The sequence below is a fragment of the Silurus aristotelis genome, assembly GCF_946808225.1.
Source record: "Silurus aristotelis genome assembly, chromosome: 11".
Classification (NCBI taxonomy): Eukaryota; Metazoa; Chordata; class Actinopteri; order Siluriformes; family Siluridae; genus Silurus; species Silurus aristotelis.
In genome coordinates, this window is record NC_139584.1 from 8381007 (window position 1) to 8406414 (window position 25408).

At 38.2% G+C, this 25408-nt stretch overlaps 2 protein-coding genes across 3 annotated transcripts; both read right to left on the minus strand.

Annotated features, from left to right (window-relative positions):
- Nucleotides 1-6630: 6630 nt before the first annotated feature.
- On the minus strand, nucleotides 6631-12850 carry rhoab (ras homolog gene family, member Ab). The gene is made up of 5 exons (XM_083555467.1): nucleotides 12691-12850; nucleotides 9255-9412; nucleotides 8187-8307; nucleotides 7684-7814; nucleotides 6631-7391 (listed from the first exon to the last, which is right to left on the minus strand). Exons 2-5 carry the CDS (start codon nucleotides 9408-9410, stop codon nucleotides 7218-7220), a joined length of 582 nt encoding a protein of 193 aa, XP_083411593.1. The 5' UTR covers nucleotides 9411-9412; nucleotides 12691-12850; the 3' UTR covers nucleotides 6631-7217.
- A 3179-nt stretch (nucleotides 12851-16029) lies between these two features.
- tmem115 (transmembrane protein 115) lies at nucleotides 16030-22475 on the minus strand. Of its 2 annotated transcripts, none has more exons than XM_083555431.1 (3): nucleotides 22132-22475; nucleotides 19549-20561; nucleotides 16030-18383 (listed from the first exon to the last, which is right to left on the minus strand). In XM_083555431.1, the coding sequence occupies exons 2-3, from the start codon at nucleotides 20403-20405 to the stop codon at nucleotides 18158-18160; spliced, it is 1083 nt and encodes a 360-aa protein (XP_083411557.1). In that variant the 5' UTR covers nucleotides 20406-20561; nucleotides 22132-22475; the 3' UTR covers nucleotides 16030-18157. The 2 variants fall into 2 exon arrangements, with proteins under 2 accessions (XP_083411557.1, XP_083411556.1); XM_083555430.1 differs by having other exon boundaries at nucleotides 22110-22475.
- Between the last annotated feature and the right edge of the window lie 2933 nt (nucleotides 22476-25408).

Here is a 25408-nt window from a genome sequence, read left to right on the forward strand (position 1 = left end):
AGTGAGGAGAGTGTGTTGAGAAGATTGTGGGAGTATTTTGAGCAGCTGATAAATGAGAAAAATGAGAGAGAGAGAGAAGGTTCGATGGTGTGGGATGGTGAAGCAGGAAGTGGATAGAATAAGTAAGGAGGAAGTGAGAGCAGCTATTAAGAGGATGGATGAAGTGTAGAAAGTCGCTTGTACCACATGGCATAGAAGAGTGTCTGCAAGAGTGAAAGGGAAAGTTTATAGGACTGTGGTGAGACCTGCGATGTTGTATGGTTTAGAGACAGTGGCAGTGAGTAAAAGACAGGAGGTGGAGCTGTAAGTAGCAGAGCTGAAGATGCTGAAATTTATATTGGAAGTGACGAAGATGGAGAAACGAGTTTATTAGAGGAACAGCGCATGTAGGATGTTTTGAAGACAAGATGAGGGATGCCCGATTGAGATGGTTTGGACATGTGCAGAGGAGGGACATGGGGTGTATCGGTGGAAGAATGCTAAAGATGGAGCCACCAAGAAGAAAAAAAAGAGGAAGGCCAAGGAGGAGGTTTATGGATCTGGTGAGGAAAGACATGCAGGTAGTTGGTTTGAAAAAGGTAGATGTAGAGGACAAAGTAGTCCGGAGACAGATGATCTGCTGTGGCAAATCCTAATGAAAGCAGCTGAAAGAAGAAGAAGAAGAAGAAGAAGAAGAGGAAGAAGAAGAAGAAGAAGAGGACGCTAATAAGAAGCTGTCCATCTAACAATGATTGGTTTCCAATATGTAGAACATTCATTACTTCTTATCCTTTCCTAATACACCATATTAACCTATCAGGAAGCACAGGGAAACCCTGAATGGTTCAGATAATATACCTTTAGCATTCTGGAAATCTTTCTGGAAGCTTGCACTAACCAGATTCTTAGAGTTAAAACAGCAATCTCTGAACAATCTCTGCACTAAACTATTACTATACTGATTCTGACATGGTCTTTTATAAAGTTCCCATTACATGTAGAAATGCATGAAGAGCTATGGGTGAAACATAATACACCTGCATGATGATTTATTGACCAAAAAACTTTTTTTCCCCATAATTTAAATGACTGAATCAAATATAGACAAACTCAAGATGTTTAACACTAGATGGCAGAGTGTCTCGACTTTTTAATCTTTACCCAAATACTTTAGAGCACCAGTGATCATGTAACAGAGACACAATGCAAATGACAATATTCCTTTAATGATATTAATAAATATTATATTATACAAATATTTCTCTGTGAAATACCCAGACTTGTCTTGTCCAATGAAAACTCTTGGGTATTTCATTAGTTTATCTACACCTCAATTAATTTAAAAGTATAAGCAAACACAGTGAAAGTAATACAAAATCATACAATTATTTGTTCAATTATTATTCATGTAAACTTTTATAACAGGCAAACTACAACATGTTGATGTTCCTATGACCTAAAGTAAGATTATTCTACATAATAGATGTTAGGCAATAAAGAAGTTATTAATTAAGAAGATTAATAATACATTAAACTGACATTTTCTGTCAGCTTTTATATAATCACGTAAAAACAGGGACATTAAGTTTAACAGCACTGGTTTTGTTAAACGTTCGCAAAACATTGAAAAATTACTGAGGAAACTACATTGCAAAATTTTGGAAGGGTTAAAGGCTTTAAAGTCAGAAAGGGGGATGTCATATTTTGTTTTTGTCATAAATTTTTATTTTATTCAGATGGTTTTGTGACGACATGAACATTTATATTTACAGTTTTATGGCATTTGGCAGACACTTATATCCAGAACCACCTACAATAAAGTAAAAATATAGATTGTTGCTAAAAATCAAGAGATTATTTAAGAATTATTGTTTTTGTTCAATCATTCTTAAATAATCTCTTGATTTTTAGCTGTTTATCATCCCATCAGAGTCAATGGTATTAGTCAGAAGTGGTAATATGAGGTGACTGTGAAACAAAATATAATCTTGATTTATATAAACTTGTCTAATTTATATTTATTTACAGTAATATAACAGTTGATGAGCGTCTTGTCACCTTTCAGTCATGTTATCTGCTTATACGTAATTTTATTTAGCTGGAACTTTATGCACACTCCATGACTGAAGGTTTGAGCACACCAGACACCAGTTTTAACATGACAAGGTTCCTGTGCACAAAGCAGCTCCATAAAGACATTGTATATTTAAAAATGGTGTAGAAGAAAATTAAATGCCTGCACTGACACCTGAACTAAAAAACACCTCCTCATCTGACATCAGTGCTAGACCATACTAATGCTCGAGTTAACCCCACCAGAACCCCCATGGACCACGGAAACCCCCCTCTATTACGCATGGAACAAAGCATCCCTCCTCCACACCACCACCACCACCACAACACACACACACACACACACACACACACACACACACACACACCACCACCACCACCACCACCACCACCTTACGCCTCAATCCATGAATAAATTGTTTTGCGTGAAACTGGTCAGTGGTTCAAAAAAAGTTTGGAGATGTGATTCGGGATGTAATCTGAAACTCTACCGCCAGGTGTCGCTTTGGGAAGAAACACTATTCAAAAGACGGCGGTCCGCAAAATTTGATAAGAACTCTGGGAACGATTACACCGACAGAATATAAGGCGCATTCGGCCTCCTTCGAGCGCTTTGTTTTTAATGTAACATGTACACACACGTGAAGATGATGAAGAACTGTACTGAAATGGACCGACGTATGCTGGCCAGACCGTGTTTCGGTCCTGACAAACGGAGCCACGCAGACGGCAACTTCCTGCTGTCACGCGAGGAAAGCCCGTGACGTTGATGCGTGCGTGCGTGCGTGCGCGCGCCCGCCGGCCCTCGCGTTCCCCGGCCAGCTGTCTGCTCATTTCTCTGTTTTTCTCTCTCTCTCTCTCTCTCTCTCTCTCTCTCTCTCTCTCTCTCTCTCTCGCTCATTTTCGCATAAACACATGTTCTCTTCTTTGATTGGCCGCGACGGAAAAACCCAATGAGCTCATTGGTTAAAAATAGTTCCACTCTCGCGTGCCTAAAAATAGCCGAGTATAAAAGAATGGGAGTTTCGCAGAGGCGCGCCGCAGTCCGCCGGTGAAGCGGGGTTGAGGGCGAGAAACACCCCAGAGAAAGACAGCAAGGTTGACAAACACAGAAAGAAAGAACGAGAGCGAGCGAGAGAAGGAGAAATGAAGAAGGGCGTAGGTCTCGTTTCTCTCGTTTAGACTGTGTGTAAACGCGAGCAACTATTTAACGCAGTTTGCGCAGGCGGCAGCGTGACGACTTCCTTCCTGAACAGCTTTATATATAATGTTTTATTCCCCCCTAAGAGCCAGTTGTGCCCGAATAACTCATAACACACTTTCCCTTCATCGTATTCACATTAAAATACAGTATAAACAGAAATACTGTTTTATATATAAATTATAGACTACATTATGTATATCAGTTAGTGAGACACAAACAGATCTTCAGTGGCTTTAGGTGTGGTCCGTGTCCTGTTCGAATAGTGTTCTGCTGTTAGCTAAGACATGATGCAGAGGGTTTTTAGGTTAGCACTGTTATTTAGATTGTCTTCTCTGGATTAAACCTGCAAGCAAATCCATCCCATTACATTCAAGAAGTGTCCATTCAGTAACAACTTTTTACTGGTCAGGGTTGTTGTGGATCCTCAGATTATGCCAGGAAGCTTGGGCGAGAAATGGAAACGCACCCTAGACAGACTGTCGTTCTATTACAGGACACCCAATAATAATTACACCTAGGGGGAATTTAGTGTAGACAGTCCACAGTCATGCGTGTTTTGGGGAAGTGAGAGAAAACTGAAGAACCCAGAGAGAACCCCTCTGAGCTCAAGATGACCCTGGAGTTTTGAGGAGGCATACATGCTGGCTCTGTAATTTGTGCTAAAAATGGACAAAACCTGTCCTGAAGGTCTACTTCCAGACCATGTTTTGCCAGTTTGTCACCTGATATACTGCTGTGTTACCAAGTACACCTTTGTAGGCGTACAATGACTGGCTTTTGCTCTGCTTAATAACCTGCATTACAGGATACATATAGACAATTTAATAAGTGGAATGGTAGTCTGTATTTAAACTGCAAAGGCAATCCACATACATGTTTGTGTTTTTGAAAGTGAGAGGAAACTAGAGGGAAGCCTTGTAAGACCAGGATCAACCCAGTGGACCCTGGAGCTATGAGGAAACATACATGCTGCAAATCTGGCTTTGTGATTTGTGTAAAAAAATGTATAAACCTGTCCTGAAGGTCGACGTCCAGACCATGATTTGACAGTTTGTCACCTGACATACTGCCATGTTACCAAGATCTGGCTTGTATGCTGTTTAATGACCAGCAGTGATTAGATCATTGGGTTGATTAGAAGGTGTCATTGGTGGCAGAATTTTCGATTTTCGATCATATTATTCTGTCTCTGTTTTAAAGCGTATCCTTACACATTCATCAGCAGTTTCCAAGCTATTTTCTGTTGTGAACTCAGGTGCTCATAACCCCCAGTATTACTGCTTGGTTGGATAACAAAGCAACACACACCAGTGTGAATTATGTTTTGAGAATAATCTCTTCTTCTATTAGCTGATTCCGTTAGGGGTCGTCACAGATTTTCATCCGTCTCCACACTACCATGACCTCTACATCTGCCTCTTTTAAACCAACCAACTGCATGTCTTCCCTCACTACATCCACAAAACTCCTCCTTGGCCTTTCTCTTTTACTTCTGCCTGGTGGCTCAATCTACAGCATTTTCTATTAATATACCCCATGTCCCTCCTCTGCACATGTCCAAACTATCTTAATCCACCTTATCTCACCTTGTCTCCAAAATGTCCTACATGTGCGGTTCCTCTAATAAACTAATTTCCAATCCTGTCCATCCTCGTCAGTCCTAATGAAATTTTTCTGCATCTTCAACTCTGCCATCTCCAACTCTGCCTCCTGTCTTTTTGTCAATGTCACCGTCTCACCACAGTCCCATAAACTTTCCCTTTCACTCTTGCAGATATCCTTCTATCACAAACCATCTCTGCCACTCTTCTCCACCCAGTTCTGTGAATGATATGTAACACTAAAATAACTTGGTATGAGTGCAGTGAAAGCAACACATAAGCAACAGGCTGGTATTTTTTTTGTCTGTCGGCTGTATTCGAGATTAAACTGATAAAATTACCAAATAGAGCAGTTACAAAAGTAAATACAAAGCTGCAGTTTTCTTGAATAGAAGCATTTAAACAAACAATATGGCTTCCATGGTCAAATCAAATCAAATTTTATTTGTCACATACACACATACATTGTATAAAACAGCACTTGATCCAACACGTGGTAAGTTTGTATTATATTTTTATGGCAGCTAACAGTTAATTGAGTTGGCAACTCACGAGATACCACATAAAGGTAATCAAATTCTTATATTTGCATGAGAAATTATTCTTTCTAAATAAAACAATGCTAGTTTGTTACGCTAAAGCATTGTTTTTAAGATGATTCAGAATTCCATTAAATTTAGAGGTTACATTAATATAATTCTCTCTCTGATTATAAGAGTTTCCTCTTCGATATTCTATGTCCAGATTTATACTATACAATACTATTAATGATTAGTCATAAATTTGATCAGATATATGATAAGGTCATATTTATATGACGGATTTGGGATTGTTATATTGACCTAAGTACTGCTCGCACAATTTGAATCTTTCCACTATGCCATATGAGCATAACTCTGAATACTAGGGGTGGAACGGTACACGCATTTGTACTGAAATTTTTCGGTACAGGGCTTTCGGTTCTGTTCGCAATCCTTTTTACATGCAGAACAGTGGAACATTGTTAGAATCCGAGTTCCCACAGGAACGTATTAAGTGGCGGACCTCAAGTTTGTTTAGTCTCCAACTCGCAATTTGATTGCATATTTTACAATTATTCTTATTAAACTTGAAAACGATGTCAGGGAAATGAAAAAAGAAACTAAAGTTAGAGCAGTGTCACTGTGGCTACTTACTCCGTACTGGAAATAAGATTTGTTTTGCACCTGCATTAAAACGCAAAAGAATTCATAGCACTAGCATTAGCTGCTAACCAGGAAATGGCTAGCGGCTAATGCTGTGAATTCTTTCGCATTTTATGTCCAGCTTCAAGAAAATAATTTATCTTAAAAGGAGAAAATCCTACATATCGAGGGAGTAAATGGATGAATATTAAATGTAAAACACACACTTGTATTACCCAAATAGGGTCTAACAAATGTAAACTGATTTGTCCATTAATATAATTTTAATTAAATTTGTGCTAATTTAATTGATTATGTAATCAATATAATAAATAGTTTACTGCATAAATTTGATTTATTCTACTTTAATTTTAAGAAAAAAATATATTGAATGAAGCACGCATTTTATTTTAAATGTTTTAAAAATTTAAACTGTTCAAATGTTGATCACAAATAATAATAAACTGCATTAATATTAACAAGCAATTTTGTTTTGCAACTCTTTCCCCAACCGTACAGAAATGGAATCAGGCCGTGAATTTTGTTTGCCGTTACACCTCTAATGAATACGGCAATATAAATACGAATAAATAAAAAAATTAGACCCATGTTATTCCTTATAGAAAGTCTTTTATTACATAAGATTACCAAGTCTAGTTTACAAATGGACTTCCAGTCATGACCGTGTGCATCCACACACGTGTTACATATGTACATGTATACATATCTAACCCCACCCGTCTTTTAGCTTCCAAAGAAAGTTTGTGTCGAAATTCCTAATCTAAAACAAACCATAAAAATGACTCATACACACATTACAAATCACGTTAACTTTTCAGCCCTGTTTCATGGGGAAATAAAAAAAATCCCAGCAATTGTGAGCACTTTTGGCAGGCTTCTGAGTCACATGACAGCATTTGGCAGGTGGGCGTGGCTTTAATAATATCACAAAACTCAGGTAAAACATCAAAAACAAACAAAACAGGCAAAAGTCAGAGTCCTTTGCAATTTCTTAAATACTGATAAAACACTTCCATGACTAATTGGAGAATAAAAAAAACAAACAAACAAACAAAAATACCCCTATTTTCTGAGCAATTACTCTTTCTTCCAAAACGTTTGGCGAGTTTGAGGAATGAGTGTGCATCTACACACATTTTGCACCCCTAACTGGGGTTTGAGTCCAGTGCTGCATGTTCAGAGGAGACAGCATTTGCTGTTCTTTTTGCCCCTGCGTGCCTGCAGTGCCGCCCTGGTGGCCATCTCAAACACCTCTCGCACACCATCCTTCGTCTTTGCAGAGCATTCCATGTAGCCAAAAGCACCAATACGATTAGCCATGTCCCGCCCTTCCTCAGCTTTAACTGGCTCCTGTTCGGAAAGAAAGGATTTTAAACAGAGATATTAGGCAACGTGTCACAGTTTATCATGACGCAGATTAGACATTGTTTCATGTTTTAAAAAAATTGGGTTATTTATGAGGACGTGACCAAACACATTTAAAATCACAAAAAAGTTTCTTTCTGTAATACCAGACTGATCACCCAGAGTAGATCAGGATAAACATTTACACAATACTCATGATTCACATTATTACTCCTACAAAAGGGTTTTCAGTACTACCAATTAGAACTGTAATTTAAAGCAGTGACAGAGTGATTACCTGTTTCATCTTTGCCAGCTCTCTACGTGTGTGCTCATCATTCCGTAAATCCTTTTTGTTGCCCACAAGGATGATGGGTACATTCGGGCAGAAGTGTTTGACCTCAGGTGTCCACTTTTCCGGAATGTTTTCTGTACAGACAGACAGAGGTCAAAGGTGAGGCACTGACGAACAACCCTTCACCCTGAAACGTGGTTTGCTGCATGTAATGCTGTATACTGTGTCAACAAATAAAACTTCTATTCAAATATGTGACGTTAAACAGATCCCTTATGCAACTAAATTTGTTAAACAAATCATTGACATCATCATTGGCACATTTATTAGTAAATAAGCTAAACAGTTTCTTGTGGAAAAAAATGCTGTAATTAATATTCTCCCTCACTGGGCCTGACATGTCACTCAAACTTTTACACACAATAGTTATTCCTATTTACCGTAATGCTGTGGCAAAAAAAGGAACAAGATATTAATATCTCAAAATTAATAGAGTGCATAATCACCTAAACTGTCTGGACTGTCAATAGAGAAGCACATGAGAATAACATCAGTGTCTGGATAGGAAAGTGGGCGGAGCCTGTCATAGTCCTCTTGCCCTGCAGTATCCCAGAGAGCAAGCTCCACCTGAAACACAAAAAACATTTACAGTATATCAAATTGCCAATTACTCACATCAGAATTAAAATAAAACCAAATAGAAAAAGTATTTAAAATTGATGAACTGCTAAATTAGCAATAATTGCCACATTCATTATACTGTGTGCTGATTGTCATAACCAACACACAGCCGCAAACTAAAACTTTCATGAGTAAATGACTCACATGTAGTTGGTGTTTCAAACAGAACACAGTCATTTTGCTATACTACGTGGGCAAAAGTTTGTGGACACCTGACCATCATGCCCACATGTGCTATGAAACACCCAATTTCACATTATCAATCCTCTTTTGTTATAATAACCTCCAAACTTTTGGAAAAGCTTTCCACTAGATTTAGACCCTTAGGACAAATAGTGTATAACATGAGACATACTGTTCATCACAGTAATATAGCAGAATTGTGTTATAAAAAACTCATCAGTCTTTCATAATACAGGCTGCTAAAATGGTGACCTTTTTCTGTACCAGGGAAGCACAACTGAATATAATCTCACACCAAATGACTCCAGAGGACAGTTGTGGTGTTTGGTTAATTACACTAGGTTTGTGGGTCTAAACAACCACTTTCAATTCAATTTGCTGTAAACATTAACACACAATGAGACATTTATTAAACCAGTGCTTCTTTGCTCTGTACTCTGACCTATGACACATCAATTATAAATCTATCTAAGCCTAAATACAGTTAAACCGTATTTCAGCATTACCTGAAAAGGCAATAAAGATTACTACTTCCTGTGTGCATATGGAGTGTAATGCAAGCCACACACCTGTCTCTTTCATATCGGGAAATGCATAATATTGAGCGGAACTTTTGCTTGTCTAGTGTGTATTTACTTTGAGTACATTTTGTGGCAGGAAGTCAGGTTAAATAAATAAAGCTAATGCGTGAGTGTGTGTTCGTGAGTTACCTGTTTGCTATCCACTTCAATGTCGGCTACATAGTTCTCAAACACGGTGGGGACGTAGACCTCAGGGAACTGGTCTTTACTAAAGACGATCAACAAACAAGTTTTTCCACATGCTCCATCACCAACGATCACCAGCTTCTTACGAATTGCTGCCATGCCTACAGTACACAAAAACAGGTTACAGGTTAGACACACACACGATTCAGCATCAGTGTACTGTTGATAGTTGCTAAGGGAACTGACTGACACACACACACACACACACACACACACACACACACACACACACACACACACGATAGCAGTCTGCGTCACTCAGCATGTGATCTATGAATCCCCCACACCCACACAAAATGACCTTTATCGTGGTAAACCTATACTACACACCATGCTTCTGGAAAAATCACACAGACCTGTTAAACACTGTATAAAAAGAAAGCATTCAGATTACCACAATGGGGACTCTAAATTGCTTCTAAGACACAGTTATGATTGTACACGACTGGTCACTTTAACAGACTAATAATAATGATGACAAAATAATAAATAAATCTACAAACATACTGCAATATAAATCTATAAACAATGTAACTTAATATAGCAATCAAAAATTAATTGTAATATTTTAAATTGATAAACAGTATACAATAAACAGACTATACATGTTAAAAAGTACAACTTTAGCCTCTAACAACATGCAACCTTGAAAATTGTTTCAGAGAAGCATATAACGTTACCTCAACCATCAACCATGTGGAATCTAAATGAAATAGTAAAAAAAGGGTGCGTCATTTGGGACAGGAGTCATGAAGCGACATCATCCCAAAACTGATTTTATCAAGCCTGACATTAACTTTGAAGCAATATATACATTAACTCGGCACAAACAAGAAACACACAGCTACTTTTAACAGACAATATGAAAAGTCTTAGAAAAGCACTGCAAAACAACCTATACTTTAATCCACACAGGCCTCCAAGTCCTTCAGCTCAGAATGGTAGAGTGCAGCAGTTTGGGGGGAAAAAAGACTTCAATTCAAATGCTAAAGATATGTAAATGAAAGAGAAGAGGAAATCAGCAGGATCTCCAACCTCATGTCTCACATCCTCTTCATATAAATTGCTGGCTGAAGCAAATGTATTAGTTTCATTTCCCACAGCAAAACAGAGGTGCTGATCCTTTTAAAGAAAGCAGCTACTAACTATTCAATTTTTCTTTAATAAAGGTGCTGAGACAAGTGCTAAATCACTGATCTATTTTTTGCTAACAGACTCTTTCTCAATAGATGGATCACTTTAGGAATCAAATTTGTATCAATTATTTTACATTCAGAATTGTAAATAAAATTTAACCACTAGATATTTTAAATGTAGCAGGCCATTGCTGTCTAAACTTGGAGTAAAAGCCATACAAACACTCAGCTTTAATGAAGGCCTGAGTAGAGTTCAAAGTCTCAAAATATGCTTTCAATCAAAACCCTTCTACTTGATGATGGGATTCTGGGTAATCTTCCTCCTCGTGATCTGCAACATCAGAGCTGAAGCAAGACACTGTTTTTTTTATCTAAACTGACAACAATAAAACACGCACTTTCACAGATCACTCCTTGTTGTTTACGACCTGGCTGATTGTTTCATAAACAACTAACATTCGTGAAACATCCTGAAAGCGTATATGAGCTGAAGTTTGAAGCAAACCAGACCAATTATCACAAATAAATAATTCCTAACACACAAACTGTCTATTCTACTGTATTATTCTGGCACCATATAGTAAGAAGCATTTCCCTTGTTTATAATCCTCCTAAAAAAAATCACATTAAAATGTGTGTTACGGAACACCAAAACATTACTTTGACAGTACAGTCACAGAAGTGTACGTGTGCTGGTGTATTTTTAGAGGCAATCTGTGGTTTCCTACTCACCCACTACAGAAGTACACCCACACAACTTCCTTAATGTGTGTGATGTATAAAAGCTAGATTTGCCAAAAATTAAAGCTTTACTATCCTTTTAGGGATAAACGTCAACTTCTAAAAAGTGTGCGATGTCAATTGAGAGGAAACTGAGCAGGGTTTGTTCGCTGATGCCTCACAGGACATTCGAAATGAAATCCAGCAACAGAAACACTCAGAAACAGTTTATTTAGAGCAGCCAGCTCCAATGCAGATCAATGCAACAGTGCTGGGTCTGTAAGCCCCCTCAATGGTAAAGAATGAACAGAGTGCATGTTGTCTCCATTTGACACGGAGAAGACGGAAAAAAATAGCCTTTAAGGTGTTTTTAAAGCACAAGGTTTGGGTGTCAGAAAACTCTCCAGCTAGAAGATGGCGTCAAGGTGCAACAGATGGCTACACACACACACACACACACACACACACACACACACACACACACACACACTGTCCTAACCGATTCCACAGAGATCTAACCAGGCTTTATTTCTCAATCATGGGGAGGAGACTTTGTAAGGCAGATCATGAACAGATCATCACCAATTCCAACACAACGATGGCTTATTTTTGGAAGCTCAGCAGTCGCTGGAGATCCAAAACTGTGGTGTACAACTGGAAACTGCATTCAAACCTACAATCAACTGGATTACTCATTATGCCAAAGATCTGTCATAACCTTATCCAACAATATGATACGTTTTACTTAAAATACTGTGCAGAATCTCTTAAAAAATAAGAAATGTGAAAAACTAAAAATTATAATAAATAAATATCTGGCACTGCATTGTAGCTTCATCAACAGGAAAGTTTCATGACTTATAGATAACTAGTCAGCACACTAACCTACATTTGTTACATTAATCATTCAATACCTCATAAATTTTTTTAATTAATACAAATATAACATTAATGAGACGAAGAAATTTCTGGGATTCAGCAAGCCAGGCTTATTAATCGGGATATTTTAATGATGTTATACTAACTCGTTGTTGCTCGCTTATGTTTACGTAACAGGTTAACTACGGGAAATGTTAACCAATTTACATACACATATTTACATTATTTTTATAAAATATATGAATCTCAATTTGAGATGTAAAAAAAAAAAGCGAGGCGTCACTGTTCTATGCTACTACTTTCACAATAGTTAGCTAGCTAGCTCACAAAGCCTTCCTTCACACAACAACGACCGCTTTCTTTAAAAAAAAACGGTCCGTCGTGTCATAAAAAAGTCCTCAAATAAAACTTTCCATAGAAAAATATAACGGAAAACCCAAGTAAAATTATTTTTTATTACACCGGTCATTTTTCTCTTTGGCTAGTTAGCGCTTCGGCTAAGGCACTACGCTAACGTTCGTTCCTACGGTTCTGGATGTTTGAAATAAGTCTCTCTAATATGAATAAATAACAAAATATATATATAGCTTCGAAACAGGATTAAAAAAAATCGTCGTGGACTCGTATTACTAAGAAAATCTTACTTGAATTTTAGGTTTCTGACGGTCTCGTTTTCACAGCCGTTGGGCGCCAGCGTCTTCTCCTACCACATACAATGAATTAGTCACGAGCACGCGCACAGGGCGGGCGCTCACAGAAGGGTGGTGTTGCGCCTGTGAGTGAGTGTGTATTGGGGGGCGCGTGCACGTACGTGGGCCACGCCTGCGCGTGCACGCGAAGTGATGATCTCATTTAACCCTTTCCGACACCGCCGAGAACATCAGCGGAACTTCTCTCTCTCTCTCTCTCTCTCTCTCTCTCTCTCTCTCTCTCTCTCTCTCTCTCTCTCTCTCTCTCACACACACACACACACACACACACCAGGAAATACTGATTGTAATATTATTTTAAAAAACGCAATTGAGCCATTAATGACTGAATGTTGTTCATATATATATAATGTATCGTGATTCATACGACATCATAGATTATCTTCATGTGTAAATACAGCTTCGTTGCTGGCCTAAACTCTACCAGAAACCTAGACTTACCTTTTAATATATTCTATATTGGTCACAAATATGTATTAAATTATTCCCAAAAGTATTCATTTCATAACTTTTGTTTACGTTGGAGTTCTATCCAATCAGATACCAGCCATCATGTCACATGGTGCTGGGGACAAAGGTATTCCCTGTAAGGCCTTCAAAAATAAAAACTGCAGGTGGCTGGTCATGGGAAATACATGAGGATGAAGCTGCTGCTTTACCCAATCAGATTGCGAGTTGACCTCACTGTGGCCATCTAGAAGGCATTCAATCATCTCAGCATACTTTATGTTTTGGCTTGGATGGTCAGGGAGCGCACTAGTCAGAGCTTGCAATCTGTAGCAAACTGCACAAGCTAAAATCTATTCATGTGGGTTTAGTAGCTGTGTTTTCATTCCACAGTGGCTGACAGAAGAAGACATTTGATTTGGTCACAGATATACAAGCGGACATTTACAAGATGAACTTTTCAAGAAAAGTGAGAAAAGTTCAGTAGAAACAGTTTTTGAGCTTTTTCATGAATCATTAATACTATTTTTTAGTGTCCTTCTTAAAGAAATTTGCACATAAACACGCAATTTGCCTTAATTTAAAATCTCCAGGAAAACTGTAATGCACAGGAAAACTGCATTTTTAAGTAAGTAAGTTTTTAAGTAAACATTTTTACTTTGTACAGTTATATATCTATCTATGGCCATGCTACTGCTGCCATCTAGTGGTGAAGGTGAGTCAATACACGCTCAAACAGCCATCGCTACATATTTATGAAAACAGAAGTGTGGAGTTCAGCTCAATTACCCCATAAAATAAATTCCACTGACCCCCTCTGAACATCTGTTGGAATAAACAACAAATATTGAACAAATATTGGGCTCTTATTTTAATAAGTACTGTCTGGAACTCAATAAATATACGATGACTATTAACAATTTATCACAGGCATCACTATTAGCATTTTCATAACAATAACAAAACTTTAAAAATCATTGACTCTCTGGAAATCATTTGGACTCCTGGATATGGCGTTAGTGTGCAGGTTTCCAACCCTAAGTAAACCTATTAGCTTAATAATATGGGGTTAAGCTGGAAAAACATAAACATGTGCATGACGGTGTATTCCAGAACCGATGTTAGGAATGTGTGCTTTCAATATTTAAATTCAATCCTGTGTATATATGACCATCTTCACATAAACTCTTTTTATCTTTACATTGACTGATTCAGAATAGGGCTCTGTGTTCGGAAAAAAAATATTTCTTGTACATACCTTCGGTTTCCGTTCTGCATGCACTTCAAAGTAATTTCAATTCAGTTTAATGAATTTTTATTTGTAGAGTGCTGTAAACAATGAGCATATTTTCAGAGCAGTTTTACAAAGATAAAGTGATTCTAAAGTTATATAAAGGAATGTATAGAAAGATTAGTTCCTATATACTTATCCCTAATAAAAGCAAGCCAGTGTCAACTATAGCAAGGAATAACTTCTTGAGGTGGCATGAGGGAGAAACCTTGAGAGGAACCCTTCCTTATCTGGGTGGCACTGAATGTCTTCATATCAGTTCAATCACTGATGAGGTGTGCTGTTTAGTGATGGGTGCTTAAATGCAGATCTGTTCATGTAAACTATGGTTTACTGTAGCCATTGGAGTAGTCCACCCTCAAAGTTCTTGAGTTGCTCAGTAACTTAATGGTGGTTTCAACTGTTTCAAATGATTTCCAATTTTCCAAGGTTTTTTCATCTTCTAGTAGTAAAAATGAACTTAACCACCATCTCAGTATTATCAACATTGCACATACACTAAATGGAGAAAAGTATTGGGCCACCTGAGTTTTCCAGCCATATTTGGTTCTTTCCACAACGTTTTGTATAAGATGAACTAGAACCAGAAGACTCGAACCTGTTCCAGCATGACAATACCTCTTGAGTGACCTGCTATAAAGTTCCGATCCTAACCTCATTAAACACCTTTATGTGCACGCTTACTGCACCCCAGGCCTCCTCACCCTACATCAGTACCTGACTTTACTAACACCCTTATAGCAGAATGAACACAAATCTCTACTAAAATACTAAAATCTAGGAGAACGTCTTCCCAGAAGAGTGGAGATTATTATAACAACCCTGCCCACTCTCCAGGACTTGTACAGAATTCTGTTTACCAAAACTGCCAGACACAGCAATCCCAAGCAATCAGCCTCATTAATAACTTACCTTAATTATATTCTCTGCTTCATATCTATAAGTACTGCCTTATCAGAACTGCCAGTCATCACATCATATGTATATGTTACACACACTATTGCTGCTGTATACTGTACAATGTTCCAAAGTAACCAGACGCACAATACTGTTATTTGCACTACAATGCACTCACACTATGTCATATACTCCGTATCCCTATTTAATACTTGACTTTCTATATTGTCTCACATTGTCCGTTTTGTCTTGTATAGTCCAAGCTGAATGTATAGTGTTATTTATGTCTGTACTTCGAGTCACTAACAGACACCAAATCAAATTCCTTGTGTGTGTCAACACACTTGGCCAATAAACCTGATCCTAAAGAGGGACTAAACGTGGAAAGAAGTGTTTAATAAGCACAAACACATCTTATGATTACAGTGGTGTCCTAATCTATTGTCTAGCATCTCCCTTTAGAAGACAGCATGTTTTTTTGGAAAAGCAAAACCGGCTTTGCATTAAGACTCCTGGCTCCTGAAAAAGCTTAAACATAATCCCCCCCCCCCAAAGGCCCAAAATACAGGCATAAGGAAAAGAAATATCCTGGGATATTAGTACCATAAAAAAAAACAAACAAAAACATTTCATAAATATTTTATATATAATTTAATATGCATAATTAGGATTTCTTCACATTGTATAGTGTATAAAAATGTCACAAACTGCTGGTGTGTATAATAACGGGGCAAGTATGAGGTGTTCTCCATGTAACCTTTTATTGGAGACAAAGAGAGAATTTTAGGTGTATCTCAGGGGTCGCTTTTAAGCCAAGGATTAAAGGAAAGTCAGGACCAAGTCGGAAAACGTGGGAGAAAAATAATAGCAGAAAATAAACAAACAAAAATGAGATGTGAGCAAAAACAACCTTTTCCCTCTGTCTCTGAGCATTAATCAAATCTGCAGAGAAGAAAAAAAACACTGTTTTATAAAAACAGCCCTGATTTTCTCTCCAATATATTCACGTTTATTTAAACGTACCGAATAACTACTCCCACAAACACAATCATACAGAATAGCCAAATTCTTGATAAAAAAAGGCTGCATTTAGGAAATATACTGCAAAAAATGTAAAAAAATAAAAATCACAGATCAGAAGAGGGAATGAATGAAAGCATTATAGTGCATGTTACTGATACAGGATCAGCTTTACACCATGTAGGTTTTTATTACAAAAATTAGCATATAGAAATGATGTGTAGTGACTCTAGTTTATGAAACTTAATGAATAACAGCAGAGAAGGAAAGTGTTGTGTACAATAGAATTGGAGTATGCGACTGTATTGCTGTTATTAGTTTAAACAATCCGGATTTCTCTCTCTCACACACACACACACAGGAAATGAATGATAATCAGCGTTAAAGCCTAGGTGTAATAAACACATGTGCAAGGACCACAGCTGGCATGTTCTCATGGATGATAAAGCAAAGCACTCCAAGACAGAAGACATAAAAAAAATAATAAAATAATTATCTTACTTGTCTTACAAATTTAATGTGATACACCTTATTATACATGCTATAATTATTTTCACTTGTTCCAGTCACAATCATTACACCTATTTTTAAGGCTTTTGGATTGCTGGTGGCTTCAGAAGAGTCAGATTTTTTTAATTCAGCTCCTCAATAAAACTTGTTTATTATATTATCACTTTTTTCTATCCACATGTCAGGACTGTGACCAAGTAAAGCCACAACACTGCAGGGAGTAGTGCTTAAAAACAATTTAAAATAGTTACATCATCATGACTAATGTTCACATACCGAAATTCACATACCATATTTTCAAGGAAGCTCCGTTCCTCTTGCACATTTACATCACCCAGAATTAAATCGTCTCAAATAGTTTGAATTTGTTGTTGGGAGCAAATAAAAATGAAATATAGATGATTCCCTGGAAGAAAAAAAAATCAATGTACCACGGACAGTAATATTACATGATGCACAGCTCGTTTTTGTTTTTTTAATCATTTTCTCTAGCATTACACCTTTGGCAAACCAGCTGATGTCTGAAATGATTTCTGAAAGTCAGAAACAAACAGGCACAAATAGCATTTAAACCCAAATCCCAAGGAAAAATCATATACTTAATTATATATATATATATATATATATATATATATATATATATATATATATATATATATATATATATATATATATAAACTGCTTTGTTACCTGCTGCTGGGATGGTTTAGGAGTTAACCAGAAGCCAACTGGAGAGATTGCAGCTAATTTAAAATATAAATTATATGTCCCAGCAGCAGCTGAAGCGTTTCCTCAGAGCCGACTCTATCCAGAATCCTTACACACGCGCGCACACACACACACACAGAAGAAAAGATCCTGTTCGTACATTGAAAAAAAAAAAAAAAAAAAAAAAAAGCCACAGTGCCACAGATAGACACTTTCAGAAAAGTTTGTCTGTACAACGTCTAAGCTGAACATATCAGAGTACTTGTAGGCTTGTTTAGTTTAAGAGCGTTTATTAGAACAGATCGAGATTTATAAACTATCTATGGCAAGCCGTCTTGCTCTTGAGGACAAATCGTTCCTACCTCTGCAGCAGGGATTGTGATTGTGTCTCAGATTCAGAGCACTGCGCTCGAGCGGTCCTTGTACTCGTATACACGTGTTTTTGTGTGTATGTATGTATGTATCATATATATATGTATGTGTGTATGTATGTATGTATGTATGTATGTATGTGTGTGTGTGTGTGTGTTAGGAGTGAGTGGGGGCATCTTCAAAGCTTATGATGCTCGATTCTTGCCCTGTGGAATTCTGGGTAGTGCTGGGAGCTGACGGCGAGGGTTCTCGGGTCGGGAGCAGGGGCACGTCCGTCCGAACTTCGTCGTCCTCGTTGTCTTCCTCGTCCTCCATGCTGGGCCAGGCAGACTGATCCTCCACTCTCTTTAGACGTTCGTTCAGAGCTTTCAGCGCCAGCTGCCTGCAAGTCAATCACAAATGGGAAATAATACATTTAATTGATCAAGTCTGAAGTTTCAGTAACAGCAGCGCCACAGGTTTATATGAGTGCCCTTTTTTTCCTTCTAAAGTCACTGTTTCTATAGTAACACCTCCTTCACGATGGACTTGGATAGCAAACAAAAACTCTACACAATCACACACTAATCCTAAATGGAAGGGAAAAAAATGGACTGGTTATGTAATTCAAAAATACGAAATCTAAAGATCTGATATGCTGCTATGAAGTCTCCAGGGTCAGCACTTGTCCTTTGAGGCATGACAGAAACAAGACAAGCTGTTTGTTTGTTTATTGTTTTTAAATGCCATGCCAGTAGAGTTTTATCTACAGCAGAGTGGTTATATGGAGTCCTGCAGTTTAATGATCTGTAAATGTTAGTTTTTCTCCATATGTACTTTGTGAGTGGAAAAGCCGTCTTGTGTTTTTAAGTGTACGTTATTCCATTAACGTGTGTTTTATTGCCATGATAGTTTACAAGACGAGCTGTACTTTTTCGTCTTATGAACTTCGAGACTTTAAGCAAAAGGCCTGTGGAGTGTATGTCAAAGTTTGGACCGCACACTAAAAGCATCACACATACACACAAAAAAAATAAAAATAAATAAATAATAATTTTAAAAAAATGGCGTGTTATTCTAACGTGTGGAATTCTTATTTTTCCTAATAGAGGGCCCGGGAAATTTAATTTCATTCCTACTTAAATTATTTCATAACAGAGAAAAGCAAATAAGGTGCCAAGAAGTCATTTCTAGACCCTGGATCTACTATGGAATTTTTTTCTTGAAATACAGTTAAAATACTGCAATGTAACAACTCAACACTATTCTCTCATGTGCAAACCATACTATAGTGTTACAATTTCTATTGCGGAGTCACAACATTTGACAAAGTTTTTTGATTCAATGCGCAATAAATGCAGGACATTTTTTTTCTGTCCCAAAAGAAGAGCCAGAGAGAGAAAGAGGAACCTGCTGAACTTCTAGTTCATTTCCCAATTTAAACAAAACAAAAAAAAAAAAGTACACAAAAGTGCTCACAGTGAATGTGAACCACATCAAACTCCTCGAACTACAGCTGTAGTTTTTCAGAGCGTAATAAACTCGTTCACATCATTTGGGGTTCTTACCGTCTCCTCTCGGCATCCTGTGGATCTGTGCCAGGCAGGCTGATCGTGATCGATGACGGAGCGCCGACGTCGTAGCGCTTGACCATCTTGCGGCACACCTTCATCTTGACGAGGGCGGCATGCACCAGGCTGGCGATGAAACCCACCGCCGGCTGAAGTGCCTCCGGGAAGAACGAGGCGAAAGCAAAGTGGTCTGACATGTCGCCACGTCCACGGCTGTGCCTCTGGTAGAAGCGCAAGTATACCCACCCTGCTAACGCACCATAACTGCAGCCCACTAACGGCGCTGCGTTTTCCAGCAGCCCGGCTAGCCGCAAGATTGCTAGTGCTAGCAGGACCAGTGCTGGGGCTGCCTTCAGACGAATCTGAGGCACTCGGAGCACAGTCGTGTCGCCTGACGTCTGTTTTAGAGCCACCAGCACGGCACCGAGAAACGTGGGCGCGCCGCTGATGTGTACGTCAAACAGGTAGCTCAGGTCGAAGGTGGCAGCGTAGGCGAGAACGTAGGAGAGGCCTGAAAGCAAACCGGCAGCAACGTTCACCACTGCAAAGAAGATAAGTAACTCCAAAGCGCCCCACAGAGGCTCCAACAGTCTTCCTGCAATAATCACTGTGGCCAAGTTTAGTACTACGTCCCACACGTGCTGCTCCACCACGCCATGCGTCAACAGAGTCCAGATCCAGAAGTTGGGAGGAAAGAGGAATCCGGGTGTGATTCCGAGAGCCATGCGCGTGTCCGCTAGCCACGAGACGAGGTAGAGCACAAACACCGTGACGCATATACATTTCACCACCACACTCGTGCTGGCGAGAGCAGTCAGGAAGTGTTGCCGGGCCACCGGCAGATATCGGTTCATGTTTAGCAGGATCGACTTGTTCACTCTCGTAAGGGTGCGCCTATCAGAGCCTCGAGGGCAACGGGTATCCACGGGGTCTGGCGGATAGAGCAGCCACTTCAAACCCTGACGTCCATGAAGAGCATGGCAGCCTCATCAGTAGTCCACATACGTTTTCTGTGTGGATAAAATAAAACAGAATTATATCTCTATTAAAGCCACTTACTTGTCTATTGTGATTTCAAAAATGTAAATTTTTTTTTTTTTTACACATTTTACTGTGAACAAGAACAGAAACTTGTACGCACACAGACACGTATACGGCAAACGTTCTAGATCAGAGCTGACCAAACCTTTTGCTACGAAGAACCAAAATTCAAGAGCCATGGGCCGAATAACTAAAGTTGACAATGGGCCCATTCATTTATGATTTAATATCATTTCAAAAGATATAAATAGAGAGCGTTCGGGTTCAGTAAAACTTACAGTACAATAAGAAACATGCCAATGTACAGTTCAGCTTTAACGCAGCTATTCAGTGAACTCTAATGAAAGGCAAGACGCTTCTTATTGTTCAATTTTTTTCACATTTTTTTACATTTTCTCCCTCTTCTCCTACATGACATGGTAAATCAAAGGTCACCAAAGACCGACATCTCCGATCGAGGTAATCAAAGACCTGATAAATAGATACACTGTGCCATTTCAAATATTCCTTTGCGACTGTTGCTTGTCAGACTGTACGACAGTCAAAAACAGACGCACACAAGAAAAAGACTTGTCAGAGAAAATCACAGATTGTCATCAATATGTGACACGTGCAGACCAGCGTTCTCTCACTAACGGTAGCTAGCAGCAAAAAAACAAAAAAACATCTGTAGCTTCATTTTGTTCATGACGTGAACGGACAATGAAAAAATGTCATACTCCTTTTCCTTCCATAACTCAATCTCAAGCTCTTCTTGCTGTACTGTCCACTCGTTTCGACCTTTTCCCTGCAGTGGTTCGAAATTGTCGTGCTAATTGTCGTGCGAAATTGTCGTTGACACTGCCAGAATTACATCGAAGAAAAAAAAATGATCACAACGGCCATTAATCCGCTGTTGGTGAACATGTCAAATCAGCCAACAAAGACTACAGATTTCAGCATAGGATTCTTTTAGGATTTTCACAATTTTCCAAATCATGGCCAAAAATCGCACAATGTGCACATGGCTTAAGAAAGAAAAGTTGATAAATGGTTGACATGGTGAGGTTTTGTGTACAGAGATTATTTATTTATTTTTTACAGAAGGAGTCTCCAGTTCCAGTGAGTGAGTAATCCACAATGAGATAGTATTCAGGACAGGAGGTGTTATGTCAAATTAAATTCAAGAAAACAAACAAGGCAGAAAACAGCCCTGACGTCACCAGCTTACTATCTAACTCTAACTAATATTAGCTAACAAAGTAAAGCTGTTGAGGTCTTCAGTCATTCTGCTTTAATCACTTTAAGGATCAGCGAGATTAACCAAAGGCTTGAACGAGAGAAATGTAACATAGTTAGGAAACACATGGCCGCACTACTTCACAACACCAAAACCATCAACTCTCAAGACTCAATTCATTTATTAGCCTGCTAGTTTGGTAAGGCTGCTAGCTAGCAAGAACTTTGTCCCTCACTATGTTTTAAAACATGTTGAGCCATTCTTTAATCACGTGTCACTCGATCAGATTTTAAGCAACCTCTCTGAGTGCAGGTGCTTGCCTCCTTTATGAGCAAGATTAGCGAAAGACATCAACAGCTCTCCCCGGTAGAACGTCCTGTCATCACGCCTGGAGTGCGCAGGTGAGCCCGAGGATCAGATCCTTCCACTAGGCCTCGAAAAGGAATTTTGATCGACTCGATTGTTCGTGAAACTCGAAGCAGCCGTTCGGTGGATCAATCCCGTGTGTCAGCGGACTGAAGATGTCCCTGCGGGTTACACGTTGACGTGTAACGAGTATATGCTTGCTTTACTGCAAGGCACTCCCAGCTAAATCCGACACTGCGATCAGCACAAACGCCAGATTTGCAAACGTCACCGCGGACCATAATAGCGTCGCTTTACGGCACCTCGCCGCAAAGGCTGCTGGGAAACGTAGTAACAGTAGCGCACGGACTTGTCTTTAATGTAACTGTGCATGCATTGCATATCTATCTATCTATCTATCTATCTATCTATCTATCTATCTATCTATCTATCTATCTATCTATCTATCTATCTATCTATCTATCTATTGTTCGGTTCCTCATTTACATTTACTTTTAGCAGACACTGTTATCCAGAGTTATCCCAGTCATACAGTGGATCAACTGAGGATTAAGGGCCTTACTCAAGGGCCCAGCAGTGGCAGCTTGGTGTTGCTGGGTCCACATGCCTCAAAAGCAAAATAGATCATGGCACTATTTAAATAGTCACTGTTTTTATTTAAAGTTAAAAAAAAAAAGAAAAAAAAAAGGGAAAATTATTTTTTCCAAAAACTATTTGCAATAATAAACCGCAATGCTGGTTTTGAATAATACATAGGATTCAACATAGGATTTAAAAAATAAATAAATCATCAACATACGGTATTGGATCCTAATTTGTGGCCATGACTTAGGCAAGGCATAAGAATGAGATAATTAAGTCATGGTGAGGATTTATTAACAAGGGAACAAGATAATTAAGTAATAGCCACAGATTAATAAGTTGTGCTCACTGTATTCTACCCACAAGAAGATTGCATGTCGATAATATGATCGGGTGCAAACACACCACATGTGGAACAAGTAGCAGGTTTAGTAGTAGTAAATGAAGTGTGTAGGACAATGTGGAACACATTTTTGATACTGACAAGCCTACACATTTTGCTTTTATAATAATAGTCCTACAGATGCTACTCAGTTCCAAAATTGTGCATAGCATTGACCTGAAAAACAATAATAGCACCAAGTAAGTACAGAGTTTAAGTAACATTCTGGACAATTTATTTCTTTAGAAAGAAAATAAAGTTCCTCTTATCCTAGTTGTCCTTCTTAATTTTATACTTTGACCAACGCCCCCTGAAAAGCAATATTACTGACATATTAAGTTAATTCCAATTTTATAACTCACCAAAGAATCTTGCGGTAAAAAAACAAACAAAACTGTTACTAAAAACTTTGTTCAAAATGTTTATTTAAAATCATAAAGCTGTGGGATGTGCGACAAAAGACTAAAGTGCTGAGACATCTGGTCACCCTACAAGTGGCATCAAGATCTACAGTGCACTGCCATTTTAAATTGCAGAGCCAAGCTGCCATTGTTTAGCTCTTAGACAAGGCCTATAAATCTACGTGTTATAGAGGTTTCATATCACGATTGACTGTGTGCTCTGACAGCAGCTTCCTGGGATATGCAAAAGAAACGCATTTTACTGTATTTAATGTGCAGTGCCTCTAGAAATTATTAATTATTAATTATTACATCGCATGTAAGTATATTAAAATGTGATTTTTATGGCTCCTCTTGAGATGACTACCAATATAAAACATACATTATTGAGATTTCTGTATATTTATTAAATAATTACTTAATAAGTATTCCCTCTTGGACTGTCTTTTGACACACAATAAGCAACACTGAGTTTGGGAGGTCTCTTAGCAAAAATGGCAGATAGAGCTGTTGGTTAAGTTAAGAACCTTTCTAGGAGCATTGTGACAACCAATATAAATAATTTTATAAAGTATGGCACAACTGAGATTCAACAACATTCAGGCCATCCTTCAAGCACATGGGCAAAAAGTGCAGTTGTCAGATATGTGTACAACAGGCTGGCTACTACATTGAAGGATTTACAGAGACTGACTGAAATACTTGCTGAAATAGGAGATCCTTTGTGACCATCAACAATGCTTTTAACAATAAAAATCTGCTTTCAATGGGAGAGTGGCTAGAAGGATACATTTTAAAGACTAACATAAAAGTATGCCTGAATTTGCTAGATGGCATATGACAAAATTGGACAGCTTTTGAACAAAAATACTTTGAAACATTAGGTCTAAAAGCAAAGCATTTCTTATGCGCTGACCAAATACAACTCATGACCCAAGCAATGCAATTCCGATATCATCAGACCCTAGGGTTGCTTTTCAGCAGGACGAACTGAAAATTGTGTTGCTATTTAAGTCAAAATTGATTAATCCATATACAAGTGCCAAGTCCCAACAGGACCAAAAGCTGAATCACAGGGCAAAATCTACATATAAAGGGCTTGATAAAAATAAGATTTGCATTCTGGAATTGCAAAATCAAAGCCCAGACAAAAATCCAATTGAACATCTGTTGCACAAGATGGAAATTGCTCTCCAGCCACAATCTTCATCTAATCTGTGAGAAAATTAGCTTTGAGACAATTCAACAAACAGCCGACAAATTTCGACTCTCCAAATCCTGCAAAAGGGAGAATCTAAACATTGATAAATCAGGCAATGCCAATGTTAAGATTTTTGGTTAACACTTTCCACTAATTCTGTGGACAACTGAACATGGTTGTGGTTATAATCTACCACAACCATGATCAGCAGTTGAATGAATGAATGTTGTACTTTCATGTTAATTAACTTGGTCTGGATTTGTCCAGTGAGTTTTGTAACTGACTGCTCATTAAACCAAGTAAAAACCTAGATCGATTAGCTCTAGTTTTAACCAGATGCATAGAAAACCTTTGTAAAACAACAAAGCAAACCTAAACACACTGCCCCATTTGTATCTGTATTTGTAACACTTTGCATCACGTTTTACATCAATATCACATCCATTTCCCTTTTTTCCCTCATAACATTTGCAGTTCCAAAGGCATTTCTCAAATTCTCTTCAGGTTAAATATTTGACCATTTGTTCTTCCAAATAGCCCGGATTCAATCAATGTATAGATGGAGCTATAACAAATAAATAAACATTTATGGAATAAGATGATTTACTCACACTGAGCAAATTCCATTACTTCACTAATAACATGGGCACAGTAAAGCTGATTTA